Source organism: Dendronephthya gigantea, unplaced genomic scaffold (assembly GCF_004324835.1).
Source record: "Dendronephthya gigantea isolate DGI-Jeju-01 unplaced genomic scaffold, DenGig_1.0 000209F, whole genome shotgun sequence".
In the NCBI taxonomy this organism is placed as follows: domain Eukaryota; kingdom Metazoa; phylum Cnidaria; class Anthozoa; order Malacalcyonacea; family Nephtheidae; genus Dendronephthya; species Dendronephthya gigantea.
The window spans coordinates 29,244-53,628 of record NW_021163219.1 but is presented as its reverse complement, the minus strand read 5'-3'; the positions used below and the strand labels follow the sequence as shown (position 1 = coordinate 53,628).

The following is a 24,385-nucleotide window of genomic DNA, read 5'->3' as shown; positions in this document are numbered from 1 at the left end:
ACGTATAGTATATACTGATTAATTTCCTTTCAATATTATCTCACTTGATCAATTGCAATAACCATACATTTGCATAATTGTATAATAGTGAGTAACCATTCCATGTCAGTGTTTTCCATGTCAGTGTTTTCCATGTCAGTGTTTTCCATGTCAGCGTTTTCCAATGTCAGCGTTTTCCATGTCAGCGTTTTCCATGTCAGCGTTTTCCATGTCAGCGTGTCAGTGTCAGTGTGTCAGTGTCTGTGTTTTCCAGCTAACCGGTATTTTCCATTTCTAACAGAAGTGACAATTATACTGACAAGCCTGTTCCTGAATTCCCTGTTGCATGCTCTATCGCCGTTCCTTTTGAGATACGTAATAATTGCCCTTTTGTATCTGGAAAAGTTTGTGATCTTTCGGTGTCATTTTTATGCGATACCGGCGCTGCTATTACCGCTCTAAGCTCCGCATTATTTGAACGACTGCCTAGCCTTACGAAACATCCGCCTAGTTCATTAATGCCGCAGTCTATTCGAACAGCTACCGGTGAAAGTGTTCCAATTACTGGTTTAGCGTTGGTACCATTTCAAGTTGGTAAATACAAGTACCCTTATCATGCCTACATTGTCGATAAATTGGCTTACGATGCAATAATAGGTGCCGACCTCTTAACCCACCATCAAGCTGTTATCAACTTCGACACTCGCGAATTGCAGCTTCCACCTCCCACGGACACACCACCGCCTTGTCCTATACCTGATTTTAATGTTGCTGTTTGCCGTTTTCCCCAGCGAATGATTAAGTTTAATAGATCAACTCCTTCCCTCTGGGCACGTTATAATTGGATTTTGAAGCACGATGGGGTCAGTCTTGTTTGTACTTTGTACCTAATGTCCTACATGCACACACAATACATAAATAGGCTTTTTTATGTGATGTACATGCATGTTATTTATGTTGATTGTTTCTGCATGTTTTGTTGTTGTCCGTTCCATGACACGACTAAGTTCTTCTTTGGTTCATGTCAAAATTCGAGTGCCATTGCGAATATTTGAGTAGTTGCCTGTTCTTGCCACAAAAGACATTTGGTAAGCGAAAAAGCCTTCACAAGAGACGATGACGTCATCCCGAAAGACATGCAGCTGGCTGAGAGATCAACCAATGAACAGAACAGTGATTGATGTGACACATGAGTACAACTACCTGGACTTAAGAAGAAATCTACGTCACACCCGTGGGAACAAACTGACTCCAATGAATAATTTTAAGAGAAAAACAATCGCTATATTCATTTAGTTTACCACGAAAACCAGGAGGTTTTTCACCTAAAGGAGGGAGATATGTAATATAGAAAACATGATACACGTAATATGCACAATGAACAATGCACAATGGGTTATTGAAAAGGGATATCATGTAGCGATATAGCACAGTATGATTAAGCACAAAACAGTTAGTTGATACATGAGCACGGGAAGAGCACATCTCAAGCACCGAAGCACGAATAAAGAGTTATAAATATATGTGTGTGTTCTGTGAGTATTTGTAAAGAGCTGTCTCCCCAAACGACCCGACGATCCCGGACGTTAGAAAAGCCTAAACGAAGCCACACAAAAAGAGTCGTTTTACACAATATTGTTTGTATAGGAGCTATCGCGGGGCTATTTTGAAAGCTCTGGCACTGTTGTATGTAATATATTATATTATATATGTGTGTATATGTTTTTCTGTATATCTCTTACTACGCATACTCCGCATTTTTTATTTGTCGTTTATCATACGTTTGACTTACCCAATATGGGCTAGAGCAACATGACTGTTTACAGATGCCCACGTTGAGATTTCAACATTGGGTTTTTTGCTGCGCAGGACGAGTTCATGATTTTACTTGTTATATATGCGTTGTGTGGTTTGTGATGTTTGTCATGCTGATGTAGTTTTATGCATATATCGCTCGTTCGTTCTGTGTAGGAAAAAATGCATGTCTACGTGGGTAGGGTGTTTTAAGTTTCCGGATGCCCACAGTTGAAGTCAATATATTGTGGGATGGTGCGGCATGTTGTTTTCAGATTGCCCGATAATTTTTAGTATTTGCAGCATCACGGGATAATCAAATGCAGCTAACCTCGTTGTATGCCATGATTATTTCGCTGATTATTGATTATTGATTATTGCCATGATTTTTGCTGATTTTGCAAGTCTGTCGTGGATACCTTGTCATGACGGGGTGGGGTTTGTCTCCTTTACCCAAGGAGCCTTTTGGGTTTTAAATTAGCCCCACCTTTTCTGTGCAAATTGTTTAGTAATTGAATTTATTGTTTGTTGAATAATAATTAATTTGTTGTTAGGTAAAAATCAATAAATCGGCATGTGCGTTAGACAATTACCCACATTGCAAAAATTATTCCAACTCTGTGTCTGAGTTGTTTTTGTACGAGAACTAGAACACAGAAAACAGAGCTCGTCATGACAAGGTATCTTTTAGATATGAAGGGAAGCGATAAAGGAATTATTGGCATACCAATAAAGAATCTATTGCTTCCTGCGCTTGAGACTTTATATAATAAAGTAGATTCAATACTTTAGTTTGACGCGCAGGTAATTTCCTTGGAATTCTGATGACATATAGGTAACGTGTGAGAAAATGGAGATGAGGGTCAGTATAGATAAAGAGCAGAATGTGCTGCCAATTCATTCTGCTCCTCGCTTCGACAAGGTCATTACAAATCGAATTTGAACCCGCCCTCCTCCCCGTTTTCTCACGCGAGCTTAATGTAAAGGTATATTAGTATATTCAGTAGGGTGTTTAAATTAGCCCCACCTTTTCTGTGCAAATTGTTTAGTAATTGAATTTATTGCTTGTTGATTAATAATTAATTTGTTGTTAGGTAAAAATTAATAAATCGGCATGTGCGTTAGACAATTACGCACATTGCCAAAATTATTCCAACTCTGTGTCTGAGTTGTTTTTGTACGAGATCTACAACACAGAAAACAGAGCTCATCATGACAAGGTATCTTTTAGATATGAAGTGAAGCGATATATATATATATATATATAGAATTGCATATGATTACATTTGCATGGGATTTCAATCCTATTACACAACATGTGCAATTCTAATTAGATTTCGGGTTTCTATCTATCTATCTATCTATCTGCGGCCAACGTTTTTGCAAATGGGTATATATATATATATATATATATATATATATATATATATATATATATATATATATATATATATATATATATATATATATATATAGATATATAGATATATAGATATATAGATATATAGATATATAGATATATATATATTATTTTTTTTTTTTCTCTTTTATATATATATATATATATATATAATATATATATATATATATAATATATAATTATATATTATATATATACACCCATTTGCAAAAACGTTGGCCGCAGATAGATAGATAGATAGATAATCGAAGTCTAATTAGAATTGCATATGAATACATTTGCATGGGATTTTAATCATATTACACAACATATGCAATTCTAATTAGGTTTCGGGTATCTATCTATATATCTATCTGCGGCCAACGTTTTTGCAAACGGGTGTATATATATATATATATATATATATATATATATATATATATATATATATATATATATATATACACCCATTTGCAAAAACGTTGGCCGCAGATAGATATATAGATAGATACTCGAAATCTAATTATAATTGCATATGTTATGTAATATTATAGAAATCCCATGCAAATGTAATCATATGCAATTCTAATTAGACTTCGAGTATCTATCTAATTATCTATCTGCGGCCAACGTTTTTGCAAATGGGTGTATATATATAATATATATATATATATATATATATATATATATATATATATAAATATATATATATATATATATATATATATATATATATAATAATATATATATATATATTTTTGCAAAAACGTTGGCTATATATATATATATATATATATATATATATATATATATATATATATATATATATATATATATATATATATATATATATATATACCCATTTGCAAAAACGTTGGCCGCAGATAGATAGATAATAGATAGATACTCGAAGTCTAATTAGAATTGCATATGATTACATTTGCATGGGATTTCAATCATATTACACAACATATGCATTTCTAATAAGATTTCGAGTGTCTATTTATCTATCTATCTGCGGCAAACGTTTTTGCAAGTGGGTGTATATATATACAGGGTGTATCAAAAAAAATGTCCCAAATGTAAAATTTCCGTTTTGCAGGATATTTTGCAGAATTTGGCAAATTTTTGTGTTCCTAGAGATAGTTAAGACTTATCTGGTATACCTAGGCCAAGTTTGGTTTTTCATTAACAAAATTATGTTACCGGGGGGGTGGTTCCTTTTCACTGATGTTGAGAGGGCTTGCGCGCGAAAATGTGAAGCTGAAATTGAGATATTATTTAGCTGTCTAAAAGTAGGAAAGCTTTTTAATAAACTGTCAACGAAAATAATTTCAGGAAAAATAATGCAAACTGGGAGCAACGCGCGAACCCTAAAAGTGACAAATATTTCATTGCGCGCAGTGGATTAAATGCATGGTTGATTTTAGCGTGACCGACCTCATGCAAGGCTGTGCAAATGAATAAATTAAAGCGAGAAATTGAACAAGAAGACAAAGCGATTTAATAATAAGATTCTTATTCTTGATGTTAATCCTCAACATTTCCACCATTTCTTTCTAAGCAAACTGCGGCTCGTCCGAGCATGGTAAACACTGAACGGCGAACCACATTTGTCTGTCCTGTCTCAAATTATCCATTTCGTTCGAAATTCTTTCTTGCAAATCGCCTACGCTACCACCGGCAAATCTAGGCGAATGGACAGACAAATGGTTCGCTGTTCAGTGCTTAGTATGCTCAGACAAGAAGCAGTTTGCTTAGAATGAAATGGTGGAGATGCTGAGGATTAACATCACGAATAAATCGCTTTGTTTTTGTGTTCAGTTTCTCGCTTTAATTTATTCATTTGCCCAGCCTTACATGAGATCGGTCACGCTAAAATCAACCATGCATTTATTCCACTGCGCGCAATGAAATATTTGTCACCTTTAGAGGTCGCGCGTTGCTCCCAGTATGCATTATTTTTCCTGAAACTTTGACAGTTTATTAAAAAGCTTTCCTACTTTTAGACAGTTAAATAATATCTCAATTTCAGCTTCACATTTTCGCGCGCAAGCCCTCTCAATATCAGTGGAAAGGAACCACCCCCCCGGTAACATAATTTTGTTAATGAAAAACCAAACTTGGCCTAGGTATATACATATATATATATATATATATATATATATATATATATTTATAACATTTATAGGAAATTGGTTTCTTGGAAGGAGACTATAAAGACAGGAAAAATATTGATCTGAACGACTATGGACGTGTTTTTCTCGGCATGTGCTTCTTTCCCGCACTTATGACATTTATCTTTTGTTACATATTTTGGCGTTCAAACCCTCAAAGCGAAAATTTAATGGCCATCTTTTTGAATAGCATAATCAGTAAAAAAATTATCGACCAAAGATTGACGTTTCTTGTCTGCAACAGAAAACTGACATCTGACAAAACAAAATATTTTATGTTCAGTTCACTTCTAGTCATTACTTTGTGCGTTCAGCTATTTTGTCTTCACGCTTTTGTGAACGTGACGTATGACTGTAATGAAAGCCCAGACATCGATTGTTTCAAGAAGAAAGACGAAGGGAAATTGACTGACACATTTGCTTAAGACGAATCGCCTGTCAACTGTTCAATAATATCAAGTAATGTTTTCGTGATTTGCTACCGTGTCACGATTTTTGACGCTGAGAGAGCTTTTATTGCCGCAGCAGCTGCATACCTGCTATTAAAGGTGCTCAATTTTGGCTTCCTGGTCATTTCCCTCATAATGCTACAGGCAGCAAAGAGATGGAAGGAAACAGCAAAGATGGTATGCTTTAGACTAGGAGTCGGGCTTACAATTAACATCATCATACTTGTTCCACTAATTTTGAGAATCTTTTTGGGCGAGGTTGAATCAGCATTTCGAAAGGTGTCATACACATTACTGGTGCAATGCGTGTTTGTTGCCCTATGCATGCTCAATTTTTTAAACATCCCATGGGAAGAATTCAGTGATAGTGAAGAATATTTTGACAACGCATCGTTACCAATCAACAATGTTGCAGACATCGAAATGGCTGTCCGAAATGAACGGTCCTCTCCAGATACTATAGGGATAGAATGAAACCATTAATTATCTCGCGTTGCAACGCTATGCGCGCATAGTTCCTGGGTCGCCTACTAATACGATCAGTACCGCCTGCCTGCATGTGCGGGCAGCTGCATTGCCTGTTTTCACACTAGAGACGCTTGATGCATCTGGACGTAATATATTTTGTATGGTTATTTGACTTCAGTGTAAAGACGGAAAACAAACGCATTATCCGTCTGGACGATTACCCTTGGTTATGCGTATCTATATGACGAAAAACTGAATATTAATCATCTGGACGTATGCGCCTGTTGTGAATATTTATACTGAAGATGAATAACCAGTGTGTAAATCTCTAGTGTAAAAACTGCCAATTTGTTAAATAATGTTGTTTGCAATGTGCTATTCTATATTAACCAAATAACCCTCGGCAGTCGGCACAAGCAACGCGAGGTTAATGTCTAGCGGGCACCTTGTCGAAATATGTAAAAATAATTATAACAAAATAAATATAACCTAAAATTATAGGCTATATAATAAATACAACATAAAATTAATACAACATAAAAACTTTAAGACATCTTCAGATAAGTGAAATTCATTCCACTTTTAGTTGCACTATATAATTTAAAATATTTTATTCGTTTCTAAAATATTCGTCCTTTGCGGCTAGCTTATTCACTAATTTGACAAATTAATTCACAGTAAGTATACTGTGCAGAAATAACCGCAACAAGACGACGCAAGGGAAAAGATACGATCGCGTTTGCCATTCGTTTTTGATCAGAATGGTATGAACTGCTGAGAACAACAACACAATAATCAAATCCAAAAAATCTTAAGAAATGTCTGTGAGGGTTAGGACGAGAAGATTGGGTGGAGATATGGATTTATGTTTTCGAGTCAAAAACAATACCTTATATTTAATAATTGTTTGCAATTCCTTACAACAGTTAAGCCGTATATAAATATAATCATTTTATATATACAACTTATACAATATATACCTTATTAGCGAAATAGAATAGCTAGGACGAAAGGACTTAAAAGACATCCCTATATATAGATAAGTAAAATTTATTCTACATTAATATTTAGTCGACTGTAATCACTGCCTGAATTTAATAATCCAAAAACAACATTCGACGTTCACTGCTTGGTTATTTCACCGGTTTCACATGTTCTAAAACGCTTGAAGCATGGGTTCTAAATTTTAGAACGACGCAATTAATAAGCGTCGCCAGATTATAATCTAAATAATCTAAGCGACGCTTTCGTTAGTTCAGTGTTAGTTACCAGGACCGGCGGGAAGGTAAATAACAACATGGCGGCTTGCCGAAGTGCTATGTCATCCACATCACAGCGTCCTAGCGCTTTAAAGCGGCGAAAATCAGTGTTTTGAGTCAGTGGCGTAGGAAGGGGGGGGGCACTGGGGGCACGTGCCCCCCCAAGATTTTTCAAGGGACCAAAAGTGCCCTTTTTGGGAAAAAAAATGCCTTTTTGGGAAACGAAAAGAAAGAAAAAAAGTATCTACTATTTCCCATTAATCCTTAAATTGAGAGGGATTTGCGGCCATTTCAGAGGCCTATATCTCAAAATTTTCTCGGGGGAGCATGCCCCCGGACCCCCCTAGCAGTACGAAGCCCAAGAAATACGAAAAATGTTCTGCTGTCGGCGGTCCCTGAATCAAGCCGTCCCTATATATATATATATTTTTATTAACCATTTTAACCGTCATTTTTATTAACCAAAAGTGCCCCTAGAAGCTGGTGCCCCCCCAACCTCTGGATGCTTCCTACGCCCTTGTTTTGAGTGTTTCAACGTCGGGAAAAAAAATCAAGAAAAAGCTTTTCTTTAAAAGTTCGGAGAAATACAATTAGTGACAGAAGTGTTGATAGAAAATATGGCCAAGGAGAGTTAGATTCAGCGGTGGATATTAATATAAATCAAGGCACATTTGGACAGCAAATATTTGACGAGTCAGATCAGGAGGGCCCTGTAACGTCTCAACACCATAAACGGAGATTTAAAGAGTTCAGTAGCTGGGGAAATATTCGGGAAGAACTGTTAAACGCCCGAATTGAGACAGAGGCCGAGGGGTTTTTTAGCAACCAGAAATGTTGTGAATGTGGGCAAAATCAGGTTGATGTTCGTTGTAACGAATGTGGCATTGAGCAGTATTTCTGCCTATTATATGTGCTGAAAATATTCACGGGCGACGAAATTATTTTACATGTTTTGGAAAAGCTTCAGGTAAATGCAATTCATACTTTATTTTCATGTAGAAAATAAGTAAATGTTTATAGCAAAACACCATGCAGTCCAGAAAAAGAGGATAGAGTGTAATTTTTGTTTTCTTTTATATGTAGGATGAAAACATTGTGCCATTTTTTGTCAATCAGGTTGTCATTGGAAGAGAGCATCAAAAAAACTGTCCATCAGCCCAACCTAGATGGATCAGTTTGGTAATTAATTTCCTTTGTATAAACACATATACACTTGTAAGAGTTGTTGTTATTGTTAAAGGAGTTTCCATACATCTCAGGATGGAGTTTATCCATGAAATTCAAACATGATTTAGATTGAATAATTAGTTGTCAATTCTGTATGATATTTAGGTTGCCAACATCATAAGCAGCTACAGTTTGTGATTGTGAGAAGGATGCTGTAACATTGATGAAAATGAAGTTATGGCCAGGAAGTGCAACAAGACCAACTCTTGCTTTCCATGTTCAATTAATGGAGCTGGTTTGAACTCTTATATTAGAGTGTCATGTTTCCCTTAAAAATTGTTTTGTGATGCGCTAGGAATTTTTTCCAAAAAATCAACTCTTCCAAAATGGGTAAAGTATTGTTGTTTGTTTAAACATGAATTATCATTGCTACTAGAGGCTCACATTAGACTTCCACCACTGTGACCATTATATTAAAAAACATAACATACACATATTTTATTAATGGCTCACCAGATCACAATTTTTTGGCAGGTAAACAATATCTACAATTTCAGGTTTGATTTAGAGCTGTATTACCTGTATATAGACATATAGTAAACATTGTCTTTGCACAAATGGTGTTGTAAAAAATAGTTTGCAAGTAACTTGAATTTCTTCTTATAGGAAGGGGAATCTGGTATTCTTATAGAATCTATGGATGCATGTTTTGGTTTGGTGCGAAAAAAGTCTGCTGCCAAATGTATTCTTCCCCCCACGGCATCAACTGACTATGTTCGCAAATCAAACTGATGTTGATGAATTTGTTGAAATTTATACATCCAATGCCAAAAAAGCTGATACAGTAAGTATGCAATTTGAACCAATAATCTTGAACAACTGAAAGTGTTTTTATTAAGTCTTTTTCTATTATTTAGAGCTGCAATGAGTTTAAGGCTGGGGAAGTTAACAGTATGCTTCGGTCCAAAGGAAAAAATAGATTATATGATGAGAAAGGTGTTTTTGGTCGTGCATGTATGCAGACATGATTCTCCAAAAGGCTTTATAAATATCAAACATGGTGAAAGGTACAGTAATGTGTGTACAAATTGCGCATATATGTTTCACATGTTAATAGTTAATCATTTTACAGAATTGCATACTCTGTACATGACCTAGAGCGAGTAATCAGGACTTCAGATGAAAATTGCAAGATTAGAATGACATATGATATTGCTTGCACATTGGTAGCACATTTAAGGTAAACAAATGTACTAGTAAAACTAATTGAATTCTTATACCTGACTGTTTTTCCAACAAATTCGATTTTATTTAGCAAACAACTAAAAACATTTCAAATTTTCAATGCATTTTTGCTAAGTTGCATTATTGGGACATATATTTTGGCAAATCAAAAATGTATATGCAGTATGGTATTTCTTTAAAAAATTCAAGACAAGATATTTTGGACCGCATTGGGTTTGCAATACCTATTTTTCATTGCTATGGCCATAAGTCATCATGCCAGGTGATTTTATTTGTTCTTTAACCACTAGTCTCTACTAATGTAATTAATGGTAAATAGCAAGGCTTTGATTAAACCAACAGCTTTATTACTTCAAAGATTATAAAGAAGACTGCCACTATATAGTATCGCTGATAATATTGTTAATGTACTTCATGAAGTTCATACTTTACCTACCTGTTGAACTTCAATATTTGAACCTCTCAGGTAGAATTTAGTCCAAGACGGCAAGAAGGGTATGGCCTGACAGATGGTGAAGGCATTGAAAGGCTGTGGTCTTACCTAAGACGACGAACAGATGTGCTAACTGATGCTTTGTTACATTATGGTGCTCGTCAGCTTCGAAATTTCGGTATAGAATTGTCTTTAGGAAAAATAAGTGTGTAAAATAATTTTAATGTGCAACAATTGTATTGTTCATGACCTTCATTGCAAGCGAAACTTAAAAGGTGCTCAAGTATAATAGTGCATACATTGTCGCAAATACAAGAACTATTTTCCAAATTGCCAGGTAATTTAAATAAAGCCTTTATATTAGTGTACTGACTAAGTAGTATAGAGAAGGGGGGTTCTGGAGCAGGCGGTGCCGATGACGTCGTCGAATCTTAAATATTTTAATTTATTCAGGTAATTTTAATATAATAATTTTCTTGTATGATTGCATGGCGACTTTAGTAATTATAATAACTTGTAGGTACACCACGTAAGTATTAAATACTGCAAAGCTTTCGGTCCGTTAACCCGGACCTTCATCAGTGCAATTACTTGAATACACGTTTGCGCGTCACTTAAATATCATGTTAGTCGTGATTAGTTTGCTCGCGCTATTAATTAAACGGTTCATTTTTAAGTTCTAATTAATGCGCGCGCCCTAGACAAGTATTTGACTAAGAGGACACCGAAAAGAGCACGCCAGTACTATTAAGTGGCTTTCCTCTTGGACGATAGTTTGATGTTATTAAATTTTCAATAGATTCTCTCATTTTACGAGAGACAGTAAACTTATCGTTTGCTAAAATGGTAGCATCGTTCCATTTAATGCGATGATCATAAGTCCATGCATGGTGAGCTACTGCAGACTTATCCAGTTTACCTTTCTCGCAGTTCGTCTTATGTTCTTTAAGACGTATTGAGAGATTTCTACCGGTCTCTCCAATGTAAACCAAACCACATTCACATGGAATGCGGTACACACCAGGTTTCTGTTGTTCATCGACGCCATCCTTGTGTGTGTAAAGAGCGCGAAATAATTTGTTATTGCTAGAATGGTAAACTTGTATTCCAACTTCTTTTAAAATCCTAACGATTTTATATGAAGCTGGGCCAATATATGGTAAACAGACAGAGGATAGATATTCCGTGTCTTGCCTCTGTCTTTGCTGTTCATTCATAGCATGTTCTATGAATTTCTTAGGATAACCATTCATGTGCAGAACTAACATGATATGACTAATATTCATTATGACTAATATTCATCATATGATATTCATCACGACTAACATGATATTTAAGTGACGCGCAAACGTGTATTCAAGTAATTGCACTGATGAAGGTCCGGGTTAACGGACCGAAAGCTTTGCAGTATTTAATACTTACGTGGTGTACCTACAAGTTATTATAATTACTAAAGTCGCCATGCAATCATACAAGAAAATTATTACAGAACTCTATGGAGAGTATTTTCATAAATCATTTAAACGACTTGACCGGCTTTCACAACAACGCTCAAGATTAATCAACAACTTAACCTTCCTGAAAAGGTGTCGAGACAACGAAGTTGTTCCGAAAGGTTTGCGTATGTTTAATTGTTTCCATACTAAGCATGCAGGCAAAATCTTGAAGAAAGCCGAGTTGGCACTGTTACGAGAAAGAATTGCTTGGACGCGTAAACAACTAAGCGGAGTGGATGACAACATCGCTACTCTTACAGAAGAACTTTGGTTAACTTTTGAGAAACATTTTGCTGTTGCAAAAAGAATGATAGATGCTTCTTTTACGCGTACCTTTAATAAAGCTCGCTCAACACAGATCGCCAAATACACAAGATTGACGTCCGAAAGATCAAAAGATAAAAGAAGACAAGAAGATTTGGCTGTTGACACTCTAAGACGCACTGTTGTTAACCAAAGTGCGCGAAAACTTATGCCGGTTGAAGAAGAAGTCTTGGCATTGGGTTTAAATTTCGCTGTTGTACCACACAAGATTCCTAAAGAAGAAATCGTTCAACATCTGGAACCAAAGTTGAATCATCTCAGAGATGATATAGCATCCAACATTCGTGTTAAAGTAACTGAGGTCTTGCGACGTACAACTTTACCCAAGTCTAATCTGTGACCTTCCACGGGAAAACGTACGTTAACGATATTTCGTTGAAACGGCAAAACGAACGGATAACGAACGGGTAGTGAACGATTTGTCATAACGTTTCAACGAACCCAAAAAACGTTTTGACGAATTCAGCTAAAAAAGTGAACGTTTAAAGTCGAGAATACGAACGGATAAATAAACGTTCAATCTGAAGCCGTTTGAACGTTTTATCTTTATGAACGGTTTTAACGATCTAGTCTGAACGCCTGTTGCGCGTATGATTGACGCAAGATATTATTGACTAATTAAAAGAATAGGAAATACTTTCAAACACGTAACATGTGTTGGCGCAAATATGCGTGTACATAAAAAGCTATACCTTCATTTTAATGCTTAACTAAAATTATTAGCTATACTACCTAAATCACAATATTATATACTTTATATACATATATACATTTGCATTTTGCATCAAAATTCGGGTTTATTCGTTAGAAAGCCTTCAGTTATTAGTACAAATTATCATCGTTATGTCGAATTAATCAATGCATCATCTGCAACTATACCCATCAAAATATTCAGCGCGTGTTTATTTGCAACAACGTTACAGATGTTGTAAATCTCTCCACGGACAAACTATATGTATGGGTGGTTAAGGACATATAAACACATCATGCATGCATCCGTTTTATTAACACGGCTCTAAACCGAGAGTAAACGAAGATTGCCATAAAATGGCCTGGCTTCGATAATAATATCATAGGCAATGTCATCGGTCACCGTCTCAGTTTGGTTGAGTTTCAGCTACTGGATACATATTTTATGTTAAACTAAACACAAGAGATTCCATTGTACACTTTTACTTGTACTCTTTGACGCGCAAACGACTAAATTAATTAGCGCAAGGATCAAGTTGTTTACAGATGATAACCAGACATTAATAACAGTTATACAGAATATCGCATACGGAAAGTTCGTTTGTATGCGAACCAGCGTAGTAACGTGTGCTTGCATGCTGTCAAAACTTATTTGGTATCAATAGCCTACTACATTAAATATCCAAACCATTTATGCACGTGAAAATCCACATTTAAATTTCAGCAATGCATTGCGCGGTAATAAAATATTTAAAATATAAGCTTGAATATTTACCTAGTGCACACAATATGTTCCGTGCGGCAATAGCCTCTAGCTGCGGTCAAGCTTGTCGCGGAATGTCGCCTGTCACATACACAGTACTGTCAGTAGCAACTAAGGGCATCATTATACCTTAAGAATATTTTAAAATATGATAATAATCTATTTTATCGACTGCATGCACCATCGCCATATTTTGTTCGCAAAGCTAAAGCTGCAATGTCCTTATTTCTGCCGCCATATTTTTTCATATAAGTGATATGTTTTGTGACCATACGATGACGTTTGCATGTGTTATGACTTATGAACCAGTATATCGCTAATTAATACTTGTGATATTAAATTAGCTAACTAAATTCTTGGTGGTCACTATATTCATCAGGAAATATTTTATTTCCCCCCAAATATTCGACCATCTACATAGTTAACTGTGTAAATACTTATGCTAGCTGCATGAGCCTAACAATAGTGACCTAAAGAAATAGAACGCGTAAATTAATGGGATAATTTTCGAAATCTTCATTTCAAACGATCGCGGCAATCCGCAATCCTGAAGGTCCGAAAATCCGCCCTGCAAAGCAACTTAATACTCAACCCCGGCAGCAAGAAAAATTGCACACTATTTTCACTAAAGCATATAGCAATAGCAGACGGCCCATATAGAAACCGTGTTTTTAAATCACAAAGAGTGCAAATAATTTTCTGCAAAGCATATAGCAATGCTGACGCCCATATAGAAACGACAATGCCAAACGCATGCACAGGGGAGTTTATACTCACCATTTTAAGAAACAAACGATCCTCAACATCTTCGAGACATCTACTTGTGACACAATTTGTGCCTCCTGCTTACAGTAAAATTAACTAATCAAGATTAATTAAGACATGCATGAAAGCATTAATCCATTTTGTCTGGCGAAATCTTTTTATATCATATAATATATATATTTCGAGGTAGCATCTACCCTTTTTTTATGAAAAATGTCAGCAAAGTTTGTAAACAATTGTTGTTTCAATGTAAGTAAATGCATCCTATAAATTGTAACCACCAAGCTAACAACTACTCTAACCTCAGCCAAGCCATTTTAAGGTCTGGCAACCTTTCATGTCATGTTTATTCGGAATGATTGGATGATCGTGGCCCAACTTGATTTCACCGGCCATGATAAGCAATCTAAAGGGTTATATTGCAGTGCGCATTTATATCCGAATACATTTTACTCGCGTTAACATATACATAAAATGCAATTGAGAACGCCTTGTTATATACAATTGCATGATCATCTATATGAAATCTTACTTCGAATGCGTGTCATATTTCGATATATGCATGGATCAATAGAGAGCTACAGTTTAGCCAAGCAAACACACTCAAGAAAAAATACCTTAAATCGAGCCAACCGTCATACGAATTCTGTTGATGATCTCATTGATAAGCCGGATTTCAATGCTTGGAGGAAAATAATTGCAAGTGCGCCTAATAAAGTGGCCCAGTCATGACTTTCCTTATATCATAGCTAATGTTTCATTTAGTGTTCATACCTGGTATTAACCTTTATATATGCACGCGTTAAAACGCCTTGACTTCTCCATAGATGCTAATATCCACCGAGTATTTGGGACAGTCTTCGCGAAATTATTGGTAAAGATCTTTACCCGCGCGCTCATGCACGCATAAACAGTTGATAGGCGCCATTTCAAATTTGCTCATTTTGCCGCTCTAGCTGGCAGGCGTTCAAGTGCAATGACCATGCATAATTGCAATTTAATATCCGGAATGTAATTTCCCAATAAAGGAGCCCAAATCAAAATTAGTTAAAATTTTCCTGTTTCCCAACAGCTGATATGTTGTCCAAGCAAGATAAATTCCAATGCTCCTTTTCTGATGAATTATATATAGCGAAATATATGTAGCAAAATATCTGAAAGGTCAAACTTAAATGTTTGTAAACGTTAGCTTGGCAACTTGCCCTTTAGGGGCATGTCAGCCCAGTTGTGCGCAAGGAAGGACTGCACGCACTTTAAAACATAGCGCAAAACTCAACCTCACAAAACACGGAATTTTTTTTGTAATAAACAATGTCACACAATGAACATCATTGATATAGGTTCATTACTTTCATACAGTCTCTATCATTTATACGATTTGAGTCTTTTCCGCGTTCCACGTTTCCGATTCGAGGAGCAAGTCGAGAGAAATCAAATTACAACCAAAATATACACGGGGAGTGAATTGTGCTGAAATGTGCACATATCAATATATATGAAGTATTTTTTTGTGAATTAAGAGTCTAAATAAATATTTACAATGCATGAGTTATATTTATGCCATAAGTTATATTTATGCAATTGCCACCTTTCAACATGCCAGCAACGATCGAGCCAGATGGCTTAGATCTGGGGAGACAAAGATACCTTTTTAAGGAAATAAGACAATTTTGTAAGCGGGGCACTGAGGATCTTGTTGCTCCGGCTCCAGTTTTAGACTAGATGCACGTACATATTTAAATTGCTATGATATTCATGCAGTGGCGAAACGAACAGAGCCGAGGATGGGGTCTTGAGCTATACTTGGTACTGCGGGGTCCCTTAATTCGCTGTTTGTCATAAATCACGTTTTGCTTATACTATGATGTTTCGTTATCTATCCTGGCCCCAATAAATGGGGATCTCTTAGTTCTCCGCGTCGTAACCCTACCGAACGCGCGTTGGGTCACTGTATTTATGTCTTCAAATATTAGCTAGGGTATTTCAATTGTTGTATAATTTGTAGCTATGTCAGACTGCATTAAAAACAACGAATTTCAAGCTAGATAAGTTTATCAGATGTAAATAAATTAGCTAAATACACATGGTTCAAAAGTACGATATTAATATGTAACACGCAAAATCCCTCAATTCATTTTAAAATCTGGTTTTGTCTGTTTACATACATTTAGAGACTTCCGACAATTATGCAACCTAATTAGCACCTTGCCAAGGCATATTATGGCTCGTAAATGCTAATATATTGCTTGCGACGTTATTTGTGCGCGCGGTGAAATTTGGCTTATGGAAGCTACAGAAGTATAGTAAAGCACAAACTCTAACCATTTAGTGCATTACCGAAATTCAAAAGACGATAAATTTTTGAAAGAAAGCTTACGACGTGAAATTTGACGCTAATGAAATAATTGCATGCACTGAATGTTAATAGCCTTCATGTCTGCATGATCATGACGCTAAGCATGAACCATAACATGAAGCGCACAAAATAGCATTCGCGATTAGGCTAAAGGGATATTTCCTTTACAAGCCTTCTACTAAGGAACTAAATACGTTTCTGGGAGTATTTCTGTGTAGCACATTCTGCGCTTTCTTCTACAAAGTTGTAACATTGCAAATGTTTAATCTAATATGTTGAACCAAATCCAATGCGATTGAACGAAATTCCGGCAAACGTTTCAACGAACGGTAAATCAAACGGTTGAACGCTTTTAGACCAATTTTCAAACGTTTTTTCCTAAGCATTCGAACGGGCAATTTCGAACGATGAACGATCTCGAAAATCGTTTCAACGAACGCTTCAAGCGTTTGAACGGCAAACGAACGGATAACGAACGATATTTTCGAACGAACGAAATAGCGTTAACGTATGTTTTCCCGTGGAAGGTCACATCCAAGGAGCAGAAGGATGCAGTGAGGAACCTAAGGGCAGATAAGTCTATACATATTTTAAAGGCTGATAAGGGTAATGCTACGGTTTTATTAAATCGTGCAGAGTACGAAAGTAAAATCCATGCTCTTCTTGAAACTCCAACATATAAAGAGCTAAAACGTGATCCTACAGCCAATATTGAACGTAAAGTATGTTCTAAACTATCTGAACTTAGGAAATCAGGTATTTTGTCTCAAAACCTTCATGATTATTTGAGACCTTCATGTAGTGTGTGCCCAAAAATTTTATGGTTTACCCAAAATACATAAATCAGGTGTACCTCTTAGGCCTATAGTTGCATCCCAAGGTTCACCGACTTATAATTTAGCTAAATATCTTGCTAGAATTTTAAAACCAGTTGTTGGTCAAACTGAACATCATGTAGTTAATTCTAAAGAATTTGTTACGAATATGCAAGATGTTAGATTAGGTAAAAATGAAATTCTTGTCAGTTTCGACGTAGTTAGTTTATTTACTAATGTACCAGTAGATGAGGCGTGTAACATTGCGAAAGACAGGCTGCTTTCAGATGATACCCTCTCTAAAAGGACTAGCCTTTCTCCTGAGAGTATATATGAACTACTGAAATTGTGCCTGAATACAACTAGTTTTCAGTGGCGGGAGAAATACTACGAGCAAACTCATGGTGCTCCTATGGGTAGTCCCTTATCACCAGTTATGGCTAATTTATTCATGGAAGAATTTGAAAAGAAAGCTATAGCTACAGCATGTTTAAAACCTGGTTTCTGGTTTAGATATGTAGATGACACATTAAGTAGTTGGTCGCATGGTTTAGAAAATTTGAATAAATTTTTAGATCACATTAATAGTATACACCCTTCAATTAAATTCACATTAGAAATACAGAAAGATAACTCTATATCTTTCTTAGATATCTTATTTGATGTAAAAGAGAACGGGACTCTGGGCCATAAAGTTTATAGAAAACCAACACACACTGACAGATATCTGAATTATAGTTCATTTCACCATCCTAGCATTAAAAGATCAGTATGCAAAACATTAATCAACCGTGCCAAAACAATTTGTGATTCAAATAGCATTGACTCAGAGTTAAAGCATTTGAAGGATGTTCTGCACATGAATGGTTATCCTAAGAAATTCATAGAACATGCTATGAATGAACAGCAAAGACAGAGGCAAGACACGGAATATCTATCCTCTGTCTGTTTACCATATATTGGCCCAGCTTCATATAAAATCGTTAGGATTTTAAAAGAAGTTGGAATACAAGTTTACCATTCTAGCAATAACAAATTGTTTCGCGCTCTTTACACACACAAGGATGGCGTCGATGAACAACAGAAACCTGGTGTGTACCGCATTCCATGTGAATGTGGTTTGGTTTACATTGGAGAGACCGGTAGAAATCTCTCAATACGTCTTAAAGAACATAAGACGAACTGCGAGAAAGGTAAACTGGATAAGTCTGCAGTAGCTCACCATGCATGGACTTATGATCATCGCATTAAATGGAACGATGCTACCATTTTAGCAAACGATAAGTTTACTGTCTCTCGTAAAATGAGAGAATCTATTGAAATTTATAAACATCAAACTATCGTCCAAGAGGGAAAGCCACTTAATAGTACGTGGCGTGCTCTTTTCGGTGTCTCTTAGTCAAATACTTGTCTAGGGCGCGCGCATTAATTAGAACTTAATTAAATGAAACCGTTTAATTAATAGCGCGAGCAAACTAATCACGACTAACATGATATTTAAGTGACGCGCAAACGTGTATTCAAGTAATTGCACTGATGAAGGTCCGGGTTAACGGACCGAAAGCTTTGCAGTATTTAATACTTACGTGGTGTACCTACAAGTTATTATAATTTTAATATAGTTGAGCACTTGAGCTTTGCCGGTTTGTTACTCAGCAATTTCGGTTTATTTTCATGCGATTTCGCTACCGTTTATTTATCTACATCGTTCGGTAGTGTCTGGGTACTTCATTACCGTTAGCTGTGTACAATTTTAGTTTATTTCACACAGTATATTGCTGATATGTTTACCGTTCATATATCTGTAGAGATTTTAAATTGCTGTCGTCTTTGTTTACAAAAGGTAATTTGTGAGCGCTACGGTGTGCGCTACTCCCACGCTATCTACAATCCATAGTTTATATAATTATGTCTATTTCGATACCGTTTGTCTACAGGTTTAGCTTATTTCAGTGTAGTCTTTGTTGCTGTTTGTTTATCTACAATTTCTAGTTTATATTATTGGGTTACTGGCGGTTTCATTTATTATGAAATAAGCTAAAGCTTTACTTCTTTCACTAGATATCTATCTAAATATCTATAATAATAGATATTTGATTTTAATTAGTATTTTATATTATGAGTGAAAATGCAAATTGTACCATAGAACAGACAAGAACGAACACGTTCGAGCACGTTCAATAAATAGTTGTTAGTGCGCATGCGTGATACCTATTTCATTAAATCTTCTCCCACAATCAAACGGTGAAGGTTTTGTGTATATATACGGCGTTTTAATCGAAATTCGAAAACTTCATACGTCCTGCAAATCAAACGTCGATTAGTTTTTGCGAGAAATATTAAAGACAACTTAGACAAGGTAAGATGCATTACTAAAGTTCATATATTATAAAATACTAAGATTTAGTTCAATTATTATGAAAAGTACTAAGAAATCGCTTCCTAATAGTTGCTGTGCCCTTGTTGGCTGCACCTATGAAGAAAGAATCTGAGGTGCCTTTGGGAAAGTCATGCAACGAACGGAGAAGTCGATTCCTACTAGTTGCTGTGCCCTTGTTGGCTGTACCTATGAAGAAATATCTGAGGTACACCTTGGGAAAGTCATGCAACGAACGGAGAAGTCGATTCTTAGTAGTTGCTGTGCCCTTGTTGGCTGCACCTATGAAGAAATATCTGAGGTGCCCCTTGGGAAAGTCATGCAACGAACGGTTTAGTTGGACTAAATAGTGCAAGGAAGCCGATTCCTAGTAGTTGCTGTGCCCTTGTTGGCTGCACCTATGAAGAAAGAATCTGAGGTGCCCTTTGGGAAAGTCATGCAACGAACGGGTTTAGTTGTTAGTTCGAAGAAATCGCTTCTAAGTGTTGCTGTACCCCTGTCGGCTGCACCTATGAAGAAAGAATCTGAGGGGCCCCTTGGGAAAGTCATTCAACGAATTAGCGGTGGTTGTACAAATTTTATTCAGTACTTCTGCAACAATAAGATGCTAAAAGTTTTCTGTTTATATTTAGTAGTTTGAATAAAAGTTGCCAATTATCATCGTGAAGTTGAAATCCAAAGAGTTGCTGTATTGAGGGTAGGTGTTTACAATTTCAACTAGTTTGAGTCACTGGTTTGAGTTGTTTCCGCTAGGGAATGTCTAGCAACGAACTGGTGGTTGTAGTCAGTGAAGTTTATTTAGGGCTGTCTTACGACAAAGCCATTACTTGCGCATGCGTGATGTTTTAATTTTATTCTCCCACAATAAGATGCTAAAGGTTATGTGTTTATATTATGCTACAGGTGTTGACGTGTTGTGTTTACGTATCTATGGCTGCAGTTGCTAAATTGGAGAATTCAATTCTATTTGTAGAATGTCTTTTACATGCAAAACCTGCTCCAAGAACTTTACGCAGCTGAGAAGTTTAACTCGTCATGAACGGTCCGTGCATGGAGAGAAGAAGTTTGTCTGTGATCTATGCAGCGCATCCTTTACACGGAAAGATGATTCGAAGCGGCATAAGAAGCGGCACGAAGGAACGATCACACATATCTGCGAAAACTGTAGGAAAGAGTTTCACCGTCGTGATAATTTAGTGGGACATCAAGCTCAATGTCAAGGGAATCCTTTGAAAAGAGGGTGTGACGAAGACCGAGATGAAGATGATAGCAGTCCAGCTCCAAAGAAAATACGAGTTCAAGTTGAAGAAGGTGAGCCAAATAGTCAAGTTGAAGAAAACCCTTGCAGTTCCACTTCAGCTTTTGACGATTCCTTGAAGAAGATCGAGTTGAAACCGCGGAAAGACCAGAAACAGGACGTGTCCCACTATCAAACCTAAACCCGACGGTGAAGATTTGACTACCGAACCCCACTTCCGTAGTCATTGTATGAAAACAGTAGCCCAACACGAACTCGATAATCAACTAGACGAAGCCAAGCAGAAAATCATCCAGTCATTGGTCATGTTTCAAAAAGAAGGAAGCGGTTGGATATTAGACGAGATCCTTCATCTTGACCTGAGCATCGCTCAGTATTCTCCAGTTAAAGGATCCAGTTATATCCCTCTACCCAGCAAGCTAAAGACTAAGAAAGCTATCATAAACGTGAAGAATTCTGATAACAAATGTTTCATGTGGTCTATCCTCGCCGCTCTACACCCAGTGAAACAGAATGCGGAAAGATTGCATCATTATCAACAGTTTCAAGATGAATTAGATTTGGCTGGTATTGAGTTTCCTGTTACTGTTGACAAGATTGAAAAATTTGAGCGTCAGAACAATATTTCTGTGAACGTGCTTGGCTTTGAGGATGTACTCTTTCCCATCTACATCACAAAGGAACACTTTGATACCCACGTAAACCTATTACTATACTCCCAGGGAACAACTAGACATTACTGCCGCATCAAAGATCTGAATAAATTACTCTACAGCCAAAACCGGAAAAAGGCTCGTATGTATTACTGTCGTTACTGTCTTCATGGATTTATCCGAGACGATCTCCTCCAAGAACACGAACCCCATTGCTCTCAACACGGTCCACAACGTATTGAACTCCCGAATGAAGATAATGCTCAACTGTCCTTTAAAGACTACCACAAGCAGTTGAAAGTGCCCTTTGCAATCTACGCCGACTTCGAAAGTTTTACCACCAAGATCAACTTAGTTAAGCAAAATCCTGAAAAATCCTTCACTGAAAAATACCAACACCACCAACCTTGTGGATTTTCCTACATTGTTGTATCCGACCATGCGAAGTACTCCGAACCACCCGTTGTGTATCGCGGAGAAGATGCAGTCGACGAATTTTTAAAGTGTTTAGAAGAAGAGCAGAAATATATTCAAGAGAAACTGGATTGGGTCGAACCCATGCGAATTGAGAGAGAAGAAGAGCAAGCGTTTCAAGATGCAGTCCATTGTCATATTTGTGGATATGAATTGGGTTCTGATCGTGTTCGCGACCACTGTCATGTTTCAGGAAAGTACCGTGGGGCTGCACACAACGATTGCAATTTGAACTATAGTTTTACCGGCCGAATTCCTGTTATTCTTCACAATCTACGTGGGTATGATTCTCATCTCATCATGCAAGGACTCGGTAAACTCAAAGAGAAGAAGATCAACTGCATTCCAAACAACACCGAAAAGTACATCTCCTTCTCCATCGATAATTTGGATTATATCGACTCCCTACAATTCATGAATGCATCGTTGGAGAAGTTAGTATCCAATCTAGCAAAGGACGGCGTTGAAAAGTTCCCCATTCTCAAGAAATACATCGACAGCGACAAAATATCCCTTCTGCTAAGAAAAGGTGTCTACCCCTACGACTACATGGACTGCATAGAGAGATTTGAAAAACCAATCTTACCACCGAAGGAATCCTTCTACAATGTGTTGAACGACGAACATATTTCAGACGAAGATTACGCACACGCGACGAATGTATTTAACAAGTTTTCCTGTCGGAACATGGGTGATTACCATGATTTGTACTTGACGTCGGACGTTCTTCTCCTTGCGGATGTGTTTGAAAATTTTCGAAGCGTATGCCTCAAAGCCTACAACTTGGATCCCTGCCACTTCTATACAAGTCCTGGTCTAGCCTGGCAAGCGTGTTTGAAAATGACTGAAGTCGAACTCGAGCTGCTGACCGATCCAGACATGTATCTATTCATCGAAGAAGGTCTTCGCGGTGGAATTTCAATGATTAGCAACCGTTATGGTAAAGCTAACAATCCATACATACCCGATTATGACCCAGAAAAAGAGACTTCTTACGTGATGTATCTTGATGCTAACAACCTCTACGGCTGGGCAATGTCACAACCTCTACCCACGGGTGAGTTTGACTGGCTAACCGACCAAGAGATCGCAGAACTTGACATCACAGACGTTGCTGACGATGACGAAAAAGGCTACATATTGGAAGTAGACCTTCACTATCCCTCCGATTTACACGATCTTCACAACGATTATCCTCTAGCACCTGAGAAAATGAAGATTCTTCAGAAATGTTGTCACCATACTGCCAGGATCTGTCGGAAAGTTTGCAACTTCGTGGTGGCGCTGTATCTAAATTGATGCCGAATCTTCAGACAAGACCAACTATGTGGTCCATTACCGTAATTTAAAGCAATACCTGACACTTGGCATGAAGTTGAAAGATCCACCGCGTTTAGTATTCCAGCAAAGCACATGGCTAAAGTCTTATATTGATTTTAACACCGGGAAACGAAAGCACGCTGCAAACGACTTCGAGAAAGATTTTTTTAAACTGATGAACACTCGGTGTTTGGTAAAACCATGGAAAATTTGAGAAGGCGCGTCAACGTCAAACTCGTCAACGACAAGACGAAACTATCAAAACTAATAGCGTCCCTTCCTTTGACTACTTCCGTATTTCTCAGAAGATTTAGCGGCCGTCAACATGAGAAAGACGAAGCTTTACCTAAACCGTCCCATCTATGTCGGATTCGCCATCCTGGATCTTTCCAAAGTACTCATGTACCAGTTCATTACGAGTACATGAAACGCAAGTATGACTGCAACGCAAAGTTGCTGTTCACAGACACGGACAGCCTTTTTATGAGATCAAGACCGACGACGTTTATCAAGATATGTTGCAAGACATCGATCTTTGACACGTCCGATACGCGCGAGACCATCCATTGCACAGCCTGACGAATAAGAAAGTCCTCGGCAAGATGAAGGATGAAACGCACGGCATACCCATACAAGAGTTTGTTGGTTGAGACCCAAGATGTACTCCATCCTTTACACAGAAAACGACAAGCAAGTGGAGAAGAAAACTGCCAAAGGGATAAAG

General features: G+C 37.0%; 2 protein-coding genes across 2 annotated transcripts; both read left to right on the top strand.

Moving 5' to 3' along the window:
- The first annotated feature begins 11,831 nt into the window (after positions 1-11,831).
- Positions 11,832-12,530, top strand: LOC114539627. The gene has a single exon (XM_028560244.1). The coding sequence runs from the start codon at positions 11,832-11,834 to the stop codon at positions 12,528-12,530; it is 699 nt and encodes a 232-aa protein (XP_028416045.1).
- Positions 12,531-21,444: 8,914 nt separating this feature from the next.
- Positions 21,445-23,640, top strand: LOC114539626. Its single transcript, XM_028560243.1, has one exon. It carries the CDS (start codon positions 21,445-21,447, stop codon positions 23,638-23,640), a length of 2,196 nt encoding a protein of 731 aa, XP_028416044.1.
- The last annotated feature ends 745 nt before the right edge of the window (positions 23,641-24,385 follow it).

Bases quoted from the DNA above. Each gene is read 5' to 3' on its own strand.
- LOC114539627 (XM_028560244.1), top strand. From the start codon at position 11,832: ATGCAATCATACAAGAAAATTATTACAGAACTCTATGGAGAGTATTTT.
- LOC114539626 (XM_028560243.1), top strand. From the start codon at position 21,445: ATGAAAACAGTAGCCCAACACGAACTCGATAATCAACTAGACGAAGCC.